The 21,545-nt window shown below is 38.6% G+C and overlaps 6 protein-coding genes and 1 long non-coding RNA gene across 7 annotated transcripts; 3 read left to right on the top strand and 4 right to left on the bottom strand.

Moving 5' to 3' along the window:
* The first annotated feature begins 159 nt into the window (after positions 1–159).
* Positions 160–7,323, top strand: LOC6649490 (probable multidrug resistance-associated protein lethal(2)03659). The gene is made up of 11 exons (XM_023179676.2): positions 160–230; positions 594–740; positions 817–902; positions 2,438–2,597; positions 2,693–2,889; positions 2,991–3,172; positions 3,291–4,399; positions 4,460–4,942; positions 5,003–5,496; positions 5,557–6,752; positions 6,855–7,323. Exons 2-11 carry the CDS (start codon positions 664–666, stop codon positions 6,891–6,893), a joined length of 4,023 nt encoding a protein of 1,340 aa, XP_023035444.1. The 5' UTR covers positions 160–230; positions 594–663; the 3' UTR covers positions 6,894–7,323.
* LOC124459713 lies at positions 2,950–3,297 on the bottom strand. Its single transcript, XR_006953754.1, has 2 exons — positions 3,192–3,297; positions 2,950–3,131 (listed from the first exon to the last, which is right to left on the bottom strand). It is a non-coding gene; the product is annotated as an uncharacterized LOC124459713 (long non-coding RNA).
* Positions 7,324–7,921: 598 nt separating the features above from the next.
* LOC6649489 (transmembrane protein 256 homolog) lies at positions 7,922–9,887 on the bottom strand. The gene is made up of 3 exons (XM_002072338.4): positions 9,706–9,887; positions 9,286–9,600; positions 7,922–8,112 (listed from the first exon to the last, which is right to left on the bottom strand). Exons 1-3 carry the CDS (start codon positions 9,796–9,798, stop codon positions 7,969–7,971), a joined length of 552 nt encoding a protein of 183 aa, XP_002072374.1. The 5' UTR covers positions 9,799–9,887; the 3' UTR covers positions 7,922–7,968.
* A 410-nt stretch (positions 9,888–10,297) lies between these two features.
* LOC6649488 (short-chain specific acyl-CoA dehydrogenase, mitochondrial) lies at positions 10,298–11,843 on the top strand. The gene is made up of 3 exons (XM_002072337.3): positions 10,298–10,458; positions 10,553–10,762; positions 10,820–11,843. The coding sequence occupies exons 1-3, from the start codon at positions 10,425–10,427 to the stop codon at positions 11,791–11,793; spliced, it is 1,218 nt and encodes a 405-aa protein (XP_002072373.1). The 5' UTR covers positions 10,298–10,424; the 3' UTR covers positions 11,794–11,843.
* A 32-nt stretch (positions 11,844–11,875) lies between these two features.
* On the bottom strand, positions 11,876–12,998 carry LOC6649487 (zinc finger protein 525). Its single transcript, XM_002072336.3, has 2 exons — positions 12,590–12,998; positions 11,876–12,531 (listed from the first exon to the last, which is right to left on the bottom strand). Exons 1-2 carry the CDS (start codon positions 12,856–12,858, stop codon positions 12,081–12,083), a joined length of 720 nt encoding a protein of 239 aa, XP_002072372.1. The 5' UTR covers positions 12,859–12,998; the 3' UTR covers positions 11,876–12,080.
* Positions 12,999–13,006: 8 nt separating this feature from the next.
* Positions 13,007–18,765, top strand: LOC6649486 (mitogen-activated protein kinase kinase kinase 15). The gene is made up of 10 exons (XM_002072335.4): positions 13,007–13,409; positions 13,482–13,676; positions 14,331–14,506; positions 14,564–15,461; positions 15,521–15,859; positions 15,922–16,724; positions 16,786–16,932; positions 16,994–17,896; positions 17,960–18,235; positions 18,297–18,765. The coding sequence occupies exons 1-10, from the start codon at positions 13,290–13,292 to the stop codon at positions 18,580–18,582; spliced, it is 4,143 nt and encodes a 1,380-aa protein (XP_002072371.1). The 5' UTR covers positions 13,007–13,289; the 3' UTR covers positions 18,583–18,765.
* A 193-nt stretch (positions 18,766–18,958) lies between these two features.
* Positions 18,959–20,854, bottom strand: LOC6649485 (opsin Rh1). Its single transcript, XM_002072334.4, has 5 exons — positions 20,645–20,854; positions 20,018–20,578; positions 19,776–19,923; positions 19,435–19,712; positions 18,959–19,368 (listed from the first exon to the last, which is right to left on the bottom strand). The coding sequence occupies exons 1-5, from the start codon at positions 20,650–20,652 to the stop codon at positions 19,242–19,244; spliced, it is 1,122 nt and encodes a 373-aa protein (XP_002072370.1). The 5' UTR covers positions 20,653–20,854; the 3' UTR covers positions 18,959–19,241.
* Positions 20,855–21,545: the final 691 nt, after the last annotated feature.

Here is a 21,545-nt window from a genome sequence, read left to right as displayed (position 1 = left end):
GATTTACCTTCGCACGAAAGATAACAGCAGCAAAACCCAGGTAAGCAAACATTAAGAGAGATTGACGATCAGAGAGGAGATTCAAGAGAGTCGAAGAGAGTTTGTGCTTGTGTGGTAGCTATAAAAGTCGCAGGCACCTGCAAATCGGCCAGATATTCTTTGCTAGCTGTCGCGGCGCGACGCATTGCCTTTCCCGCATACCTGTTACTAGTAGTGTCCACATTTATTAAGTGAGTTAAAAAAAAAATAATAATTCTGTGATGAAATGTGATCTATGAACATATGTACATTGTACATCGGAGTATGAAAGGTCATAGAAGCAAATATCGAGAAATTAGTTTTTATGAAAAGTCATAGTGACTCTTTGTTTTTCTCCTAAACATAATCTTAATTGTTTGGTTTTAAAAATGGATCCACTGTGACGTTCTATGCTTGTCAACTTGTCATAACATTGTTAAAACTTATCGGTTACCAGATTCCTTTATGGCATGTTTGTGTTTAATAACGAACAAGATAAGCAAATCGAGTTAAACGGAACAAAAACATTTGCCTATCAATGCCATAAATTAATATAACATTTAATCCATTTATAGCAGGACACATCTGGACCAAATGATAAGAAATTGAAGTGACCAAGCTGAAAAAGGAAGAAATCTCGTCAAAATGCAGTCCATGAAAGCAGATGAATTACCGGAAAATCCCCGGGAAACCTCCAATCCCCTGTCATCGGCAATGTTTTGGTATGCGTTATAAATAAAATAAATTTATAGACAATAATAATAAATGATGTGGTTAATATAAACTTTTCTCTTGTAGCTTTGCCATGCCAACATTCTTCAAGGGCCGCAAGAAAACTTTAGATGAAAACGATTTATATAGAGCCCTTAAAGAACATCGATCGGGTGAGCTCATCAAATTTTTGTATATAAAATTTGTCAAAAAAAGTCTTGAACGTCCATCATCATCAATCAAACGTTATAAACGTGCTTTGCATAGCCAATCAATCTGATTATTTATGGCCATAATGAAATTAATTAAATTATATTAAAATGAAAGCGCTTGATTCTGATAAGCACGTTCTAAATCCCAGAGGGAGAGATGGAGGCGGTCTGATAGAGAGAGAGACTGATAGGTGCTAGGTAGGATTGGACGGATAATTCTTCTCTTATCAACACGTAGAAAAGATTTCAGCTTACGTGACGTCACGTGTGTGTGTGCTAGGTTAGGCTGACTAATAAAAAAAATAAAAAAACTGGGCCATCGGGTAAAAACCTTTCAGACTCACGCTTCAATTCTCAATGACCACCTTTATATTTTGAATGCACTTTGTACCAACGTTGTCTATAGTCAGCCAATAATCCCAGCCCTCTTAAAAGACTGACTCTTAAGACATTTCCTTATTTAGTTGTCTGTTAAAAAACGGCATTCCGACATTACAGAACCATGGGGAATATATAGAATTCGGATTTGAAGTGCATGTGTGGGTATAAAGACACTTCAAGGTATTACGATTAGATAGAAGCATGTGCCGACATTATTTTATTTAGAATTTCCATAGTTACTTCTTATGTACAAGGAACGTCTATCTCTCCCTCTATATAAAAGTGTCATTCAAAGGTATCAAAGATCATAAATGCTTAAAATTGTCTCATCATTAATTGTGTGAGTCTTTAAAATGATAAGATTTCCGACTTTTATTCTATATTACTAAGCAAATTCATTCATGAAATAATAAAAATATTATGCGTTTATCTTATATCCAAGACAAGATATGTAACCTTCTCTCCTTATTATGCCATAGAAACTAGACCTTTGAGTTCTTTTTCGGTACATACATATAGAATTGTCTTGAAGATAACTTTGTCAGTTGTCTAACCGCCGAAATTAATTGATTTTCTTTTTAAATACATAGTTTATATATATTTACGATATAGAATTAGTTATCAGTTGGTGGGACGACTTATTTACTTATAGTAAATGAGACCCTAGAGATATTTTCAATTGTTATTAAGTGGCATCGTGCCAATTTGTCTTATGCAATTTGGACATAAACTTTATCTATATCTCAGTTAATATAAGTATATATATTTATATATAGTAAGGAAATGCCTGATTCCAGGTTTTCTTTGGTTACCAATTGATTAAGGCCAATAGCAAACTGATAAAGTACTACGCACAGTTGCTCAGGGATTTGGACTTCCGATAGTCATGCGATCATATTTCATAGTTAAACCAAAGACTTGCATAAGTATTAACAATAAAGATATAAATCGAAATGACTAATAAGTAATTAATAGATTAGAAAAATTCAAATCTTGTCATTAAGATGATTAGTCAGCTGATAAGATGAAGAGCACTGGAAAGTTGGTCAATTCTTTGTTTCTACTTATAGTAAAATATTAAATAATCATATTTTTAAATTTGAATTGCATTTCAGACTATCTTGGCGCTAAGCTGAGTGCCGCCTGGGAGAAGGAGGTTGAGAAAAAGAGCAAAAAGAAAAAGACTCCAAGCCTATTGAAAGCCTCTATGGATGTCTTTGGTTGGCGCTTAGCTGGTTTAGGACTTGTTTTGTTTATATTGGAAATTGGTTTCCGGTAAGCAGCAACAGCAGCAGCCGGCACGCCCACACACACACACACACACACACAGAGGAGTTATTTATGATGCACTTTGTTATTTTGCCTTGCAGAGTCACCCAACCAATTTTTTTGGGACGTCTGGTTGCCTACTATGCTGACTCAAGCAATCAGGATGGTGAAAATCAGACCAAGGCCTATCTCTATGCCATGGGCGTGATCTTATGCAGTGCCTTCAATGTCTTGGGCATGCATCCCTACATGCTGGGCATGTTTCATGTGGGCATGAAGGCCCGCATTGCCATGACGAGTAAGTAGATTAGGAGGGAGACACAGAGAGACAGAGAGAGAGAGAGAGATAACAATAGAGTTTATGAAAAATGTATTTATTATACTACTACAACCATTTAGGTCTGATTTATCGCAAAGCACTGCGCTTGAGTCGAACTGCATTGGGTGATACGACAATCGGCCAGGTGGTTAATCTTATATCAAACGATGTGGGACGTCTGGATGTATCTGTGCTGCACATGAATTATTTATGGCTGGGACCTGTCGAGATTGCAATTATCACATATCTTATGTACAGAGAGGTGAGTTCAAATTGTTTACTTTCAAAAGTCTAAAGTTGTGCCAACAACAAGGTTAATTATGGCCAATTTGTATAAACACAAATCAATAAATTCTCTCCCTGGATTGTTCTTTGTTCAGATTGGTTACTCTGCTTTCTTTGGCGTTGCTGTGATGTTGCTGTTTATACCACTTCAGGCTTATTTGGGCAAAAAGACATCTGTTTTACGGCTACGCACTGCATTACGTACGGATGAACGTGTACGCATGATGAATGAAATTATATCGGGCATACAGGTTATTAAGATGTATGCCTGGGAAATACCCTTCAGTAAGATGGTCAACTATGTGCGGCTAAAGGAGATGAATGCCATACGAAATGTGAACTATATCCGTGGCACACTCCAAAGTTTCATTATGTTTGTGACCCGTATATCGGTGTTTGTCAGTTTGGTTGGATTTGTTTTGCTTGGCAAACTGTTGACGGCAGAGAAAGCGTTTGTGATAACCGCCTATTACAATATCCTAAGGAACACCATGACTGTCTACTTCCCCATGGGCATATCACAGTTTGCCGAACTTTTGGTTTCCATCAAACGTATACAAACCTTTATGCTGCACGAAGAAACTAAGGTTCGAGACAAATCCGACGATGCTGATGAACAGAAGCTGGTTAAGGTATCTGCTCTAGTGCAAGAGCAAGCAGCCCAAATCTCTGGTGTTATCAAACCAAACAGCCGTCGGGCCAGTGAGGCTGAACATGGCATATTCATCAATAAACTGAAGGCCAAATGGGATCAAAAGAGTTCGGAAAATAATCTTGATAATATAACACTAAAATTCAAACCCCGACAATTGGTCGCCGTCATTGGTCCCGTGGGTTCGGGTAAATCCAGTTTGATACAAGCTGTTCTGGGTGAATTGCCAGCAGATTCTGGTTCGGTCAAAGTTAATGGCACCTTATCGTACGCCTCTCAGGAGCCTTGGCTCTTTACTGGAACTGTGCGTCAAAATATCTTATTCGGTTTGCCCATGGATAAGCATCGGTATCGCACTGTTATCAAGAAATGTGCGTTGGAAAGAGATTTTGAGCTGCTGCCATATGGAGATAAGACCATTGTTGGTGAGAGAGGAGCATCCCTGTCGGGAGGACAAAAGGCTCGTATTAGTTTGGCACGTTCAGTGTATCGAAAGGCTGATATATATTTGCTTGACGATCCTCTCAGTGCTGTGGACACCCATGTGGGACGGTGAGTTACCTGATCATGTTTCTAACTATACGTTTTTAATGCTTCATTTTATTTCAATAGACATCTCTTTGATCAATGCATGCGAGGATTCTTACGCGAGGAGATTGTACTATTGGTCACGCATCAGCTGCAATTCTTGGAACAAGCCGATTTGATTGTTATTATGGACAAGGGCAAGATTAGTGCACAGGGTACATATGAGTCTATGTGCAAGAGCGGCTTAGATTTTGCTCAAATGTTGACCGATCCAAGCAAGAAGGATGAAGGTGCTGGCGATGCAGCCGAGAAATCGAATTTGTCACGCCAAAATAGCAAACTGCGTGAACGCCAAGGTAGCATATCATCAATGGAATCGGCAGCCGAATCTGTTGTCGTCGACTCACCGATGCAAACCCAAGAGGGACGTGTCGAGGGCAAAATTGGCATGCAATTGTATAAAAAGTATTTTGGTGCCAATGGCTATGGCTTGTTTATTGTATTTGCCTTCTTCCTGATTGGTGCCCAGATCATGGCCTCCGGTGGTGATATGTTCTTGTCCTACTGGTAAGTTATGACCGAAGAGTAATGATTGTATTGATTTAATTGGTTCTCAACTGATTGCAGGGTCAACAAAAATGAAAATGCCGAGACGAATACCTTTATGACACGCTTGCGTCACTTTTTCCCGGAAACTCGCATCAATGCTGATACAGATCCAAAGGATATATACTATTTTACTGGCATTAATGTCTCGGTTATTATATTCTCATTGGTTCGGAGCATGCTCTTCTTCTATTTGGCCATGCGAAGCTCAACAACATTGCATAATACCATGTTCAAGGGTGTTACCCGTGCGGCAATGCATTTCTTTAATACGAACCCATCGGGTCGCATTTTGAATAGATTCTCCAAAGATCTGGGTCAAGTGGATGAAATATTGCCGTCGGTGATGATGGATGTATTCCAGATATTCCTTGCCATTTTGGGCATTGTTGTGGTCCTGTGCATTATCAATCCTTGGTATATATTATTCACGGCCATTCTGGTGGTTGTCTTCTATGTACTGCGTGGTTTCTATTTAAATACATCAAGAGATGTCAAACGTCTGGAGGCTGTTAGTAAGTATTGACAAGAATCATGATAAGAATACATTTCTAAATATAATTCTTTTTTTTTAGCACGTTCCCCAATCTATTCCCATTTGAGTGCTTCGCTCAATGGTTTGGCCACGATTCGGGCTTTTGGAGCACAAAAGGAATTGATTGCCGAGTTTGATAATTATCAAGATTTGCATAGTTCTGGCTATTATATGTTCTTGGCGACTTCCCGTGCCTTTGGCTACTGGTTGGATTGCTGTTGTGTCATCTATATTGCCATGATCACATTGAGTTTCTTCTTGTTTTCGCCCGAAAATGGTGGCGATGTTGGTTTGGCCATTACCCAGGCCATGGGCATGACCGGCATGGTGCAATGGGGCATGAGACAATCGGCTGAATTGGAGAATACAATGACATCTGTGGAACGTGTTGTCGAATACGAGGATCTGGAGCCAGAAGGTGAATTTGAGTCGAAGCCAAACAAGAAACCAACAAAAGATTGGCCCGAAGAGGGACGGATTGTGTTTGATGATTTGTCATTGAAATATTTCCCCGACAAGGCTGCAGATTATGTTTTGCGCCATCTGAACATTGCCATCCAAGGATGTGAGAAAATTGGAATTGTTGGACGAACGGGAGCGGGCAAATCGTCATTGATTAATGCTCTATTCCGTTTATCCTACAATGAGGGATCGATTGTTATCGATGCCAGAAATACCAGTGAATTGGGTCTGCACGACTTGCGCAGCAAAATTTCCATCATACCCCAAGAGCCTGTTCTCTTCTCGGGCACAATGCGTTATAATCTCGATCCATTTGACGAGTATAGCGATGCCAAATTGTGGGAATCCCTGGAAGAGGTCAAGCTCAAGGAGGTGGTGGCTGAGCTGCCCAGTGGTCTGCAGAGTAAAATATCCGAAGGTGGCACCAACTTCAGTGTGGGTCAACGGCAACTGGTATGTCTGGCTCGTGCCATTTTGCGTGAGAATCGCATTTTGGTGATGGACGAGGCCACTGCTAATGTGGATCCTCAAACAGATGCTTTGATTCAAACGACAATTAGGAACAAATTTAAAGATTGCACTGTCCTAACGATAGCCCATCGCTTGCATACGGTCATGGATTCGGATAAGGTTTTGGTTATGGACGCTGGACAGGCAGTGGAATTTGGTTCACCCTTTGAATTGCTCACCGTGAGTGAAAAGAAGGTATTCCATAGCATGGTAAAGCAGACTGGAGATGCGACATTCGATGCTTTGCTGAAGGTGGCACAAAAGGTAAGTCAACAAAGAGCATAAAAAAAAGAGTTTAGATCAGTCACTATCAAACACTTATGGCTTTTATTTTTATACTAACCTCGTCTGTTCGACTTTAATCAGGCCCATGATGATAATCTGCGCTTGAAGAAGGATTCTTGACATTTCGCCGTTCCCAAGGCTTTTAAAGACTATATACTTAAAATACTGGAACCAATTACGAATCATCCGGCGGCCAATGCTCGTATACAAAAGACCTTCCTCTTTGCGGAGGCCTCCAAGCAAAAACTCTTAGGAGGTGGATAGCACAGGCGAAAATCACAATTATAAATTTACAATACAAAAACCAATAAGAGAACAACAAATGAATTTTTTTAAAACCCATGTACAAAATCAAATTTATATATATATATATATCTATAGATAATTGTTAGATCGAGTAACTAGCGAACGAGGACAATAACTGGTTTTTGATACCTAAAAAAAAGAAACAGAAAGAAATAACTTGTGCAATAATTTTATTTATAGCTATAAAATATTGTGCATTGACCTTTAAAAGGTCGCATTTTGCATTTGTATTGTGTTCCAGCAAAAAAAAAAAAAAAAAACAAAAAACAGACAATAACTAAACAAAAAAATGTAAAAAAAAGAGGATAAAAACAAAAACTATAAACTGTTACGTCTAGTATTAACGTATGTGTGTGTTTTTATAGTAATTTATTTAATGTACAGGTATACAAAATAAAAACAAATATTGTAACATTTTATGACAAAAATTTTTAAGTTTTGTTCCAACATTTTTTGGTTTTATTATTTATTTATTTTTACATTAGACTCTAAGAAATTGTATGCATTTAATGGCATAGAAAAATACGAACAAAAATGCAACAAAAAAGAAAGAAAATTTAATAGAAATTGTATCTTCCATTTAGAGGCGCGCCTCATAAATATCACTACATACTTTTACAATATAAAATGAGAGAACAATAAGTATTAATTAATAATGTTAATATATATTTATTTTCTACTAGAAATAATGTGCATAATTTTTATTAGCAGACTTTTGGCTTTTAGCATTAGTTGCCTAGTTTTTTATGTTGTTGATGGTTCGCTTTTCCTTTTAAAATTGTATTTCTTTATACACACACTTTATGCATATATATATATATTTATATATATATACACACACATATATATACATACATATATTTATAAATATATATGAACATGTGTAAATTTACAAAACCAAGGATAACCAAGCAGCCATTAGACAGAAGCCACCAATTGTGGCATAATGTTGAAGTCTCTTATCACCGGTTAAAGCGCGATAGTACATACACCCACTGAAAAGTAATGTGCCGGTGGTCATAAGGGCGCCAGTCTAAAAAAAGGAAAATTTAAATCATATATGTAAAATTATTAGAGCAAAATGTTTTTTGGTGTGCGCATATTTTTTGATGTTCTGCTTTTAAGTTGTCAGTGCAAATAAGAAACAAAAAAAAAAAAGGGAAATCTTTACAATTTACTTATCAAATAAGGCTGATATAAATGAGAAATCTAAAATCATAAGCAATCCCGAATTTGGGCTAGCTACTTTTGGGTCAATTTATTTTCCAAATTAAATTTATATCCTTAGCCCAAACTAAAATTGCAATATCAAAACCTAACTCCTTATCATATCAGCTCTTTAAAATCCTCCACAAACCTGTTTCATATCAACAAACAAATAAGAAAAAAAAAAAACAACAAATTTGTATACAGATCGTAAAACAAAACAAACTAAACAAGAATGATAATTACTTTTTAAGCTGCACTTTAGTGGTTGTTGAACATTTAGCTTTAGCTTTGAGAACAAAAAGAAAACCAAAAACGTAACAAAAAATATTTCATATACAAAAACGATTATATATATTTAGAGAGAAATATCAAAGTAAATTTAAAACGCTTATAAAAAAAAATAATAATAATAATCACAAAGAAAACTTAAGCGCATTAGAGAATATTAATGTATGTATATATTTACGACTATACACAAATGAGTGTCAATTATTATATATGAAATATGTTGAAACCAAAAATTCAAAACAAAACCAAGAAAAAATATCCAAGAGTAACGCGAGTTGTTATAAATTCCGTTCAGAGAGCAAAACTTTACAAAAAAAAAAAAAAAAATTCAATTTAAGAACAACATACAGAAAAGCTTTACCAAACTCACACACACTTGATAAATGAAGAAAAACCTATAAATTAAATTTATCAATTTGTATTTCATTTTTGGGGTGTTTAAAACATGTTTAGGTGTGGCAAATATGGAAAACTATAGTATGGAACATATTGGGCGTATTTATGGCACAAGTAAAAAAAAAAAATCGAATTTAATTTTATATTTTTAAGTTATATAAACAAATATTACAAATTTGGCGACAAACAAAAAAAATATTGTCTTTGCAAGAACAACCGGCCAGACAACAAAATGTATTTCAAACAATTTTAATTAAAGTTTCTAAATATTTTTTGGGAATTCCCCCCTTTGAAATTTTTATCGCATACTTACAAAAACTGGATAATGAGCCAAGGGCATCGCCATTAATGCAAATGAGTGGAGAAAATGTATACGATTGGCCACATCGGCAAAGGCTTGTGAATCCAACTGTTCCTTGGGATCATTGATATCCTTAAGAAAATATTTACAATACGCTCCCATAAATATAGCCGATGCTCCGCCAATTCCAGCTAGACGAATAAAGTTATAATGAGAGCCGGCAATTGTATATAAGGATGGGCCATTTGGATTTCCGAAATGATGGACCTGCTGTGGCAATCCAGCTATTTCTGTATCCTTTATAGGCACCTGCTTGGGGCGCAGACCCTTAAATTATAGAAAATTATCAAATTGAGAACCGTTTTATTTCATCGAACGGTAAAATCAGAAAAAAATAAATTGATGCTGGACTTATGGTAAAATGCAACTTACAATTGTACGCATTAATGCCGATGTTGAAGATATGACCAAGCGACTCACTGGATTACCCAGGGTTATATAGTCCAATGTATCAACTATTGACATTCTGTTATATGTTTAACTTTAACGCTGAATTTTAACACAAAATGCTTTGGTAGCTTTGACCGTAGGGTTGCCAAACTGCTAGAATAGTGCTGGCAAGGCAAACCCGGATAAACCACGATTGGAAAACAAACGTTATCCTTCTTAGCTTGTTTAGCTTGTTCGATTAATCTTTTTCCAATAGCAACGGCAAAGAAAACTTTTGGCGGGAAATCGTATAATATAGTTACATACGCACCCACAATCCAGTTGACATTTATAATGATTTCTTATTCTCTACTACTTATATAGGTGAGAACGATTCAGAAAGTGTAAATGAGAGTGGAGATCGGTCTATCATGTCTCCTGTCTCGATCCCTCGTTCGCTTTCTCTTTCTCTCACAAGTCAGTCTCCTTCACATACTTACTCTCAGTTCCTTTCTTTTTATGAATTTAAGAACATTTAGCTTTTTTCCCGCTGATCCCCAGATGTTTAAATTCAAAAACAGTTTATGCCAGCGTTGCCACTGAGTTAAAGCAACTTACCCACTGACCGTGTTTTTATAATTGTTTTTATTAAACTGTTTAATTATTTAAGTATAAATTTTTATATAATTTGTTACTAGCAAGTAAGATTAAAATTCGAAAAAATGCAGTCTATTATGAGAAAGAGTCTGAATATTGGTACGCAGATTTTTATACTGTCCTTGCCCTGGACTTTGATCTTGCAATTTTCTTATCATTATGATAACCCCTCTCCTCTCCTATCATTTTTTAGCCCGTAGTACAACTACTTTGCGGCAAATAGCTTCTCTGTCAGCCTTGCCCGACACTCACCAGATGCTCCAGAAAACATGTAGGGATTTCGCCAATGCTGAGCTGAGTGTCAAGGCGGCCAAATTTGATCGTGAGCATTTGTATCCAGAGAAAGAGATCAAGCAGATGGGGGAGTTGGGAGTAATGGCAGTGGCCATACCTGAGGAATTGGGTAATTTACTAAATATCCACTGCGTTTTCCCTTGTTTTTAATCGTGCTCTTCTACAGGTGGTACTGGCTTGGACTATCTGGCTTACGCCATAGCCATGGAGGAAATCTCTCGTGGCTGTGCCTCGGCTGGTGTAATAATGTCTGTAAACAATTCTCTATACTTGGGACCATTATTGAGCTTTGGCAATCCTGCCCAGAAAGAGAAATACATTACACCATTTACAGCCGGCGAGCGTGTAGGTTGCTTTGCCCTATCTGAGCCCGGTAATGGTTCTGATGCTGGAGCTGCTTCAACCATAGCAACAGATAAAGGGGATCGTTGGGTTCTTAATGGCACAAAAGCATGGATAACCAATGGATATGAAGCTGAGGCAGCCATTGTCTTTGCCACAACTAACAAACAGCTGAAACATAAAGGAATTTCTGCATTTATAGTGCCCAAGGGTATCAAAGGCTTCTCGCTAGGAAAAAAGGAGGATAAATTGGGTATCCGAGGATCCTCTACCTGTCAGCTGATTTTCGAAGATTGCGAAATTCCAAAAGAGAACATTTTGGGAGAACCCGGATTCGGGTTTAAGATAGCCATGCAAACCCTTGATGCAGGTCGTATTGGCATAGCTGGTCAGGCTTTAGGCATTGCCCAAGCCTCTTTAGAGCTTGCTGTCGATTACGCCCAGAAGCGTCAGGCCTTTGGTAAACCCATTTCCAAACTGCAATCCATACAACAAAAAATAGCTGATATGAGTTTGGCCCTAGAGTCTGCTCGTCTTCTAACCTGGCGCGCCGCCTGGCTTAAGGACAACAAGCAATCGTACACCAAGGAAGCAGCCATGGCTAAATTAGCTGCATCTGAAGCAGCCACCTTGTGCTCCCATCAGTGTATTCAAGTGTTGGGCGGAATGGGTTACGTCACAGATATGGCAGCTGAAAGGCATTATCGAGATGCTAGGATTACAGAAATCTATGAAGGCACCTCGGAGATTCAGCGTTTAGTGATTGCTGGATCCATACTCAAAGAATATGCTAGTTAGGCTTAGATTAAGTGCAAAGTGTATCCAATAAAGTCGAAAGTTTTAAAAAATCGTTTAGTAAAAGAAGAAAAAAACATTCACATTTCGTTATGTTGAGTAGTTGGTATACTATAAATTCTATTTTTAAGTCCGCCCAGTTTTAATTCTAATGAAGATGGACTGTGTGGGTTAGGCACTTAATACGCGGTATATACATTTCCATCTAAATATAATATTAAATATACATATTAAGATTCGTTCTTAGGAATTAAATTCCAAAAATCGTTTTTGGATACATTTGGTAGTTCTCACTGATTAAATGCATTTGGTGACAATTGAGCCCCCATGGAGTCGTAGTTGTCACCCTTCATATGGTGCTTTGTCTGCAGATGCCGCTTCATATGATGTTTCTCTCGAAAATCTTTGATGCAACCAGGATGGGGGCACTTATAGGGTCTTTCGTTTGTATGACGACGACGATGCTTAAGCAAATTATGATTGTCCGAAAAAGATTTTCCACAATCTGGACACTTGAAGGGTTTCTCGCCCGTATGGATACGTATATGCAGCTTTAAAGCATCGCTGGCACGGAAGGCGGATGAACAAATATTGCACTTATACGGACGTTCCCCCGTATGGATGCGTATGTGCTTGGTGAGATATGCATTACTAACAAAGGATGATGGACAATGGGGACACTTGTGACGATGTAGGTCACTAGTAGAGAACTCATCTTCTAGAGCACCGTTCGTATGGATTCTATAAAGAATGGTAGCTTAGTTACAAAGACAGGACTTTTAACTTGTGTTTCGCTTACTTGTTGTGCTCACAGAGGTTTCTTTTGTGCCGGAATGATTTGGAACAGAACTCGCATTTAAAGGGGAATCCCGTGTTCGCCTCATAGTTATCGTCCTCCTGTTCATCTGCACTGTTTGTGTTTTCCAATTTTATGTCAAGATCGTTATCAGCTAACTCGTAAGGCTCCCGCTGGCATTGATTCATGGTATCCTCTTCTTCGGTGTCCAATGCAGCATTGTAAACGATGGGCTCCACTTTGACAGAAGCCAGCTCCTGTTTAATCTTCATGGTCGGTAATCCACTTGCTTTGTTTCCAAATATATGTATTTTTGTATTCTAGACATTTAGAGGTGGGTGGTCACATATAGGTAGCTATCGATTGTGCAAACTATCGATAATAGGCGAACCGTCGATAAGAGTCGTCCCAGCTCTAGGCAGCAGATTTCCACGGAATTTCCTAATTTATTATTATTATTTTTGTACACGGCAATTAATATAGAATTGCTGTCGCTTCTCCATGGTAATGAAGGTGTTTACAATTATTAGTTACAATCCAAAAAAGACGAATCAACGATCAGTGCGATAGGGAAGTAACAGCTTCATTTCTTCGCGTCGCCGTCGTCCGCCCACACACACGCAGCCAGATAAAGATACGCGCACAGACACATAGACACAAACAAATCTCCGTCCTAAGAGAATCAGAGACCAAATAGTTCGCCATGGATGTTGTTTGTGTAATTGATACTGTGATTGGTGATCATCTGGATGATCGTACTTGCGCTTTGGAGGAAGTTAAACTGGCAGTTCAATCTGCTGGAGCTAATTTTCAACGTGTACAGGTAAAAATTAAATACCGAGTGTAAATCAAATTGTTTATGTTACATTGAAATATAAATCTTATTTGTTGGCAGTTCGAACGTCTGGATTTTGGCGAAACAAATGCTCTGGCAACATTCTATGATGCCGATGTGGCCATTATTGATTTAAGCATCCTAACCCAACAGCGTCCCCTCTCCTATCATTATGGTGTACGGGAGAGTTTTGGCATGAAGGAGAACATATTGATTTACAACGATGTGGAGTCCAAACAGACCCTCAGTCTAAAGGTGTGTGCGCAACAGAAATATGACCGCAAATGACTCCAACCCAGCACGATTTCCCCATTTGATCTCAGTATGTGTGGGGCAAAACACCTTTGGGGAGACATAATCGACACGACATAACTAACACGGTGCTGCTACTTATTGGGGCGATAAGATAAATGCTAAGCAATTTTGTTTCCCCCACCCCTGCTCGAGTCCGTCTCTCACTTTCTGTTTGTAACGGTTGCTAAAGTCGTGTTTGTTTTTGTTTTATTGTATTTCCGTTGAAATGTTTTTTTTTTTTTTTTGCTTTATTTTGTGTTTTTGTTTAACGGCACGATCGAACGCAAAAGCAACAATAACTAGAACCCGCCCACGCAACGATGAAGCAAAAACAATGCCGCACGTTGCGGCACCCACACATGCTTATAAGTGGATACAGTGGAAACCCCGAAAAAGGAAATTATCTACCTAATAATGAAAGTTCAATAACTTCTAGAAAAATCATTGATATTCATATCCGCTGATAAGCAATTTACTAGATGCTTCTTTTTTACTAATGCTGATTTATGTAAGAGTAGATCTATTTATATACAGGGGCTTCTGTGTTCTGTGACCCACAGTGCCTTCCATAAAAACGTTGCAATTAACTTAAAATGTTGATGTTTCCTCTTACAGCTCTCGTGTGCCAATTATTTATTTTTAAGCTACAAACGCAATGAGGAGACCAACACCTGCAATCTTACAAATCAAGCCAATGCCAAGGAGCTACCCGCCGCCGAAGGAGCCCGAGTAGTGCCCACATTGCAGTCGCGTCTCAAGCGCAAACTGCAAGATGTTGAAATTCAATCGAAGTGAGTCTAATAAAGCTCTTGCCAAGATCCAAAATGAATTGATTTTTTTTCAAACAGAGCACACATGCGAGAGAAATTCCTAAGCGATATGCGAGCAGCCCGTGATACTTATGCCACCAATGGAGCCAAATTGCAGAGCATTCTGCATGATATGCGCAAACGTCTGGACGATCCGCATGTCCTGTCGGGTGAAGTAGTGCACAGTTTTATGTGCTCACTGCGGGATGTGCAGGACTACGATGCCATGGTGCGGCTGGTAAACGATTTAAAGAATATACCAAATACGCGAAAATATGTGGAAACAGGCAATATGAGTTTTCTCTATGCCTTCGCTTTGAATCGCCGAAATCGCAAGGGTGATAGAAAAAAAGCATTGGAATCCTCTTTGAAAGCTTTGGAAAAGAAAGAGAATCATTTTCCTGACATGCTTTGCTTGTGCGGTCGCATCTACAAGGACATCTTTGTGGAATCCGATTACACTGATGCCAAGAGTCTAGCCAATGCCATCAAATGGTATCGTCAAAGTTTTGAAGTGCAACCAAATGAATATGCTGGCATTAATCTGGCCACTCTTCTGGTTATCGAGGGCAAAGAATTTACCAATACCGAGGAATTGCAACACATTGGAATGACTTTGAATAATCTGATTGGCAAAAAAGGTAGTCTTCCAACGCTAAGTGAATATTGGGATGTGGCCACATTCTTCGAAATATCCGTCCTGGCCAAGGATTATGCCAAGGCCATACAGGCTGCTGAATGTATGTTTAAACTAAAACCACCCAATTGGTATCTAAAGTCCACAATTGGTAACATTTCGTTGATTCATCGATTTCGGAAAAAATCCGAGGAACGTTTACCCACCATTGAGGAGCAAGTATTTCAATTTTGGATGGATTTCTTTCTGGAGGCCACAAACACCGAGGAGATTAAAAATAGCATACGATTTCCCATATTGGTAAGACATACCGTATCAATTTCACTTTAATTTCTAATCAAACAATTTTATGCACACAGATTCTAGAACCACAAAAGATTTATATGCCCAGTTATGTCACCATTAATATGGATGCCGAAGAGAAATCTATACAAATTGTTAACATTTGCTTAGCGCATACGAAAAATGCTTGTAAGAAACTGCATGATTTCCTATTTGTTGCCTCGAAAATCAAATCGGTCAGCCTATATAAACGGGATGATCGTTGTGCCTATCTCTATGTACATCACAATTCCGATGATTTTCAAATTTATTTTCCATCAACGGAATGTAGGCAAAAGTTTTATAATCTTATATTAGAAATGACTGCCGATCAGGAGGTCTTTGTTAATCTCAACAATGATGAAGCTCAAATAGAGGTATGATATTCACTTAAAATCGACGGAATCCATCTTATTATCACTTTTGATTCCTTTTACAGTATGAATACGATTATGATGAACAGAATCGTAAAATGGTCTTGGGAAAGGGCACCTATGGCACTGTCTATGCAGCCCGGGATAAGCAAACGCAAGTGAGAATTGCCATTAAGGAGGTGCCGGAAAAGAATTCACAGGATGTCCAGCCATTACATGAGGAAATCAAATTACACTCACAGCTGCGACATCGTAATATTGTGCAATATTTGGGCTCACGGTCCGAGGATGGTTTTTTCAAAATCTTTATGGAACAAGTGCCTGGTGGTTCGCTCTCGGATCTATTGGAAACGAAGTGGGGTCCATTGAAGGATAATGAGTCAACTATGGCTTTTTATTCGAAGCAAATACTCGAAGGATTGAAATATTTGCACGAACAGGATATTGTACATCGTGATATTAAGGGCGACAATGTGCTAGTCAATACATACAGTGGTGTTGTGAAAATTTCCGATTTTGGTACCTCAAAGCGTCTGGCACGCATTAATCCTATGACGGAAACATTTACGGGCACCCTGCAATATATGGCGCCGGAGGTTATTGATCAGGGTGTAAGGGGATATGGCCCAGCTGCTGATATATGGTCATTTGGATGCACTAATGTGGAAATGGCCACGGGCAAGCCGCCATTTATAGAGCTTGGCTGTGCCCAGGCGGCCATGTTCAAAGTGGGTTATTACAAGAAGCATCCAAATATACCCGAAGAGTTATCACAGAATGCCAAGAATTTCATTTTGCGATGTTTCGCCATTAGTGTAATGGATAGACCTTCCGCGCTGCAGCTGCTCGATGATCCATTTCTGACTGAGTGAGTTCATGAACTAACCGAAACATGAAACAGTTCATTTGTATTTACTACTTGTTTGCAGCAAACCACGAAAGTTGCGTCCTGGGTTGCCAATCAATACTGACTTTGGACGCAGCATTTCAGTGCCCGCGGATCGTTTGGTGCACAAGACAACGCCTCCTTTGAGCTATAATACAACCTGCAACACACCTACCACACCAGAGTTGGAGTAAGCCTTTAACAAAAAGTCCCTAGAAGACTCAAATTTTACAATTATCTCATTTATTTAGAGTTACCCATACTTCCTCTGTGGACATTGATGAGCTGCCCAGTAATCAATTTCTTTTGGAGCGTCGCAACTCGTCTGGTTTTCTGCTATCACCGGAAATTGAACCTCAAACGCCTTCGTTGCGCACCAGCATCAGTGAGACAAGTGAAACCGATGGATTTTATCGCCTTAAAAAGGATTCACAGCGTCGTACCACCTTATCTAAGGTTCTTGCATTGGACGAGCCAAAGATCTGTGACATTTGGTTAAAGAAAATCAATGCCGACCAAAACTCAATTGCCATTCGGAAAAGTGATCTGGAGGTGCTCATACGTGGATTACGTGACTACATTATGAATGAAAATGAGAAGCATTTGGAGGCCACCATCAATGAGCTAAAACAGAAACTCAATAACGATGCAGTGGCTCTGGATCATCTACATTTGGCCCTATACTCATTTCAGGATGCTGTGGTTAGTGTTTTACGGTTTCATTGCATCAAACCACATTGGATGTTTGCCCTGGATAATTTGGTCAAGCGGGCAGTACAAGCAGCAGTTACCATTTTCTCACCGGAACTGGGAGCCAATTTGGCAGACAAGGATTTGTCCGGCAACGATGATGAGAGTGTGAACACCTGCCTGGCCAGCGAGGGTCAAGAGAAACAACAACAGCAGCAACAACAGAGTCTTGATAAGTTATTGCCCACCAGCAGTTCTGGTGGACATTTAGCTCAAACGGATGGAAATATACCAGAAGCCATGGGCTCATCTCTTGAGTGTGCGCGTATTTTGAGGGATATACGAGACAATCAAAAGCAATTGCAACGTCAGATAATGGAACAACAGCGTCAAAGTCTGCGTGCTCTGCATAATATTAGTCAAGAATTGGCCCATATTTATATGGGCGGCAGAAAGAGATTAAGGTTAGACAAATATAATTTACTGCTTTTTTGATTTTGGGTCACTTTCGGATTGTCTTTCCTCAGGCGTACCTTTAATGGTTTCAACAAAAAGTGCCATAGAATGAGTAACAGTGGTGCTGCACCTAGTGCAATTCGTCCGTCCAATGCTAGCCATCCAGCTAGACGACAACTAAATAAGCGCAACTTCGGTCTGCATGAAGTAGACGAGCAGTTGGAGCAATGGCTGTCCCAGAACGATATCGATGATTTCTCAAAAACGCTCATTTTGAATGAAGGATTTACATTTGAGGATTTCATCTATAATATGGAGAAGTTGGATCTCATGAGGCTGGGCTTACGGTAAGTTCATTCTTAAAGAGAATCATAGAAAATTATATTAAATTCCTTTTTTTCATCTCAGTGTGGGCATTGAGGTTCGCTTATGGAAGCTAATCATACAGGAGCGTGTCTGCACTTCGTCTGATTGTGTGGATAGTCCGCCCAGTACTTATCATAGGCCAATTGCCACTGCCACCACCACATGCACCGCCAGCACCACTAGCAGTCTTGCTTTAATCAATAACAACAACAACAATAATAATATTGATAATACGTTAGCATCACCCACAACGACTACGCCCGGAACCCCGGGCATAAAGACGAGAATTAAAAAGAGTGAAAGTGAATACGATTCATGCAGCGATTGACCAATTGATAGCCCGAACTGGATATGAAATCGGGCATTGGCAGAACTAAAACTGAGCTCGGAATGCAGATATGAATTCATATATAAAATAATGTTGTTGTTTTGGCTTTAACCGTTTTGCGGTTTACTTGTTAAATGTGTTGTATTTCTTATTATTATTTTTTTTTGTGCTACTAACAAATTATTTGTCATAGCATTTTTTTAAAAGCAAATAATTTATTCGTTTAATGTTAATTTATGAAAAAACAAAAGAGAAGAAAATCAAAAAAATGAAATTAAGTGCCTCAAGAAAACTAAAAAGTGAAAATACATCAAATCAAAATGAAAAATTTGGTTTTAATTTAAATGTGTTTGACAGAAAAGAAAAAGGAAATTTGTAACTCTTCTAGTTCGTTTGCCTTTATTTTTGTTGTCTTTCTTTTTTTTGCTAAGTTTTTTTTTAGTCTTTAATGACATTGCAGAAGGTTTGATATTTCATTTAACAAGGTTCTTTTTGTTATGTAAGAAATTTAACTAACTTTTTATTGTTGTTGTTGTTATTGATGTTATTCGAAAGCGTTTCGTTCTGTTGCTGCAGTTGTTCTTGCTGTTGTTGCTGTTGTTTTTTGTTGCTGTTGTAAGTTAGGTGTTGTAGTTGTTGTTGTTGTTGCGCCAAAGAATTTATGCCTTGGACTCGGCCTCACTGGCTGTGGCCTGAGATTGGGCATCGCTAGATTTGCCATCATCAACCTTGCCAAAGACACAGCATGGGCATTTCTCCTTAAGGGCGATACGATATTTGGGATGGCTAGATAGAAACATATTAATTAGTATACCTCTCTGGTTATAAGAAATATACGAGAATCTATCTTACCTAATGCCATATACAATGGGATTATAGCAAGCTGCCGATTTGGCAAAGCAAGCTCCCCAAATGGTGTTCAATGGTGTGAGACCCTCGAATTTGAATAGACCCATGCAGTTGATGACCAAGTATGGTGTCCATGCCATGAACCACAAGGTGATGGTTACCAGAGCAACTTTAGCCAATTTACCCTCAGCGCTCTTCTCGGCATCCTCAGAGGAACGCAGAGATTTCACATTCATTTTCTTGGCCTGTTCGCGCATAGCTTGCTCATGGGCGGACACAGCCTAAATCAAGGGAAAGGGATTGAATATTCAGGTATTCTAGATACCGTTTTGTCTCTCACTTACAGCAATGATGAACCAGTAAGAGTAGCAGATAAGGAACAATGGAATATAGTAGACAAAGATGGAATAAAAGATCAGGTATGAGCGTGGATTCCAATCGCGTTCCAAGTAATCAATACCGCAAGATGTCAGATTACCCTCGGGCACATACCTAAAAATTGCAAGAAATGAGCATTTTAGATTTCGAATACCTTAGAGTGATAATCGTTCTTGGTACTGATCCATTTAAGTACGCTATTGCTCACCTGCTCCAGCCGAAGGCAGGGGCCAAGCACCAAATGCTTGACATAAACCAAATATATGCTATTTTACCCAATGCCAAGGGAATTGTCATCGGTCGTCCGGCCATACCCTTAACGATTACTTGATAACGATCCAGCGATATCATGCACATTGACCAAATCGAACTGCAACCAAAGGCAGAGCCCAATCCGGCATAAATATCACACATCATGGGTCCCAGCACCCATGTCTCGAAATACAAATTGATACCCATCATCGGTGTATTTGTAATCATAATACCAAAATCAGAAATGGCCAAATTGATGACCAAAAGGTTTGCAGGAGTGCGCAACGATTTTGTGGTGGCAAATATGTAAATCACCACGCCATTTCCGCACCAAGAAATCATGCCAATGATGATCATGTAGGCTGTCAAAATCTTTGCCCAAATTGGATCCATAGCGGGGAATTGATTCCAATATGGGCTGATCAAATGGGCCATATCAGGTGTAACCTTATCCACTACCGATCCATTTGATAGTGGGGCGAAATGGGGCCCCAGCTGTGCTGCTGATGATATAAAGCTAACAAAAGGAATACACGCAATCAGTGTGGAACAAAGAATTCGCCAGAAAATTTCAAACATCTACCTTTCCATTTTAATAAATGTTTTTGGTGGTTTTTTTTTTTTGTATTTACACTATATCCCGTCTATAAATTCTTAACACAATCTTTTCTACATACAAAGCTGCAAAAATTCACTTGGATCTCAAAACAAAACTTTCTTTACATAAAGGAATCTGTTAATTATTATGAATATTTCACTGGAGCGGACTATTCGCGGCGATTGGTCGTTGGAAACCTGCATCGTTCGACAAATGTTGTGTGGTTTTTATAGTTTTTCCTCACTAAATTCAATTAGACAAAATGCACTTGACGCTGGAGGCCTAAAAATAAATGCAAAAGGAAAGTGTTAACAGCTTTTTGGGCTTATAACCATACACCAGATATAAGAACCATAACAAATGGCAAAAATGAGTGAAATATTCTTCTGTTTGTTCAACAAAGCTAATCAATGTCAATACTTTAAAGGCTTCAAGCTTTTGACATTGTGCAAAATTGGGGGCGTGGAAAGTCAGCGATTTAATGTGTCAATGCGAGAGATAGAAAAACTAATAATCAATATGTTTGCACTTTGTTAAATATGAAAAAAATGGAAATAATAATAAGTAATTTTTGAGGGTAATATAATGAATTCATTGTTGATTAGCATTCGGACATAGAGTTAGTCTTTATGATTGCCTTTTAAAGTATGATATTTTTAATATTACTGGCTTACTGTGCGTATGCGTAACACAGATGCAATTGGCTTATCAAGTATACGCAGGGTAGAGCAAGCTTAAATGAACAGCTAAACGTATATATCTGATATCTGATATTTTGAAGTTAAGATATCTATATGTATGTCGGCATAGGAGAAAGGAAAAACAAAAAATAAAACCATTAAAAACGTTTTCCGCTCCGACACTGATCCGCCGCTTAAAGCTTAAG

The sequence above is a fragment of the Drosophila willistoni genome, chromosome 3R, assembly GCF_018902025.1.
Source record: "Drosophila willistoni isolate 14030-0811.24 chromosome 3R, UCI_dwil_1.1, whole genome shotgun sequence".
Taxonomy (NCBI): domain Eukaryota; kingdom Metazoa; phylum Arthropoda; class Insecta; order Diptera; family Drosophilidae; genus Drosophila; species Drosophila willistoni.
This window is presented reverse-complemented; position numbering and strand designations above follow the sequence as displayed.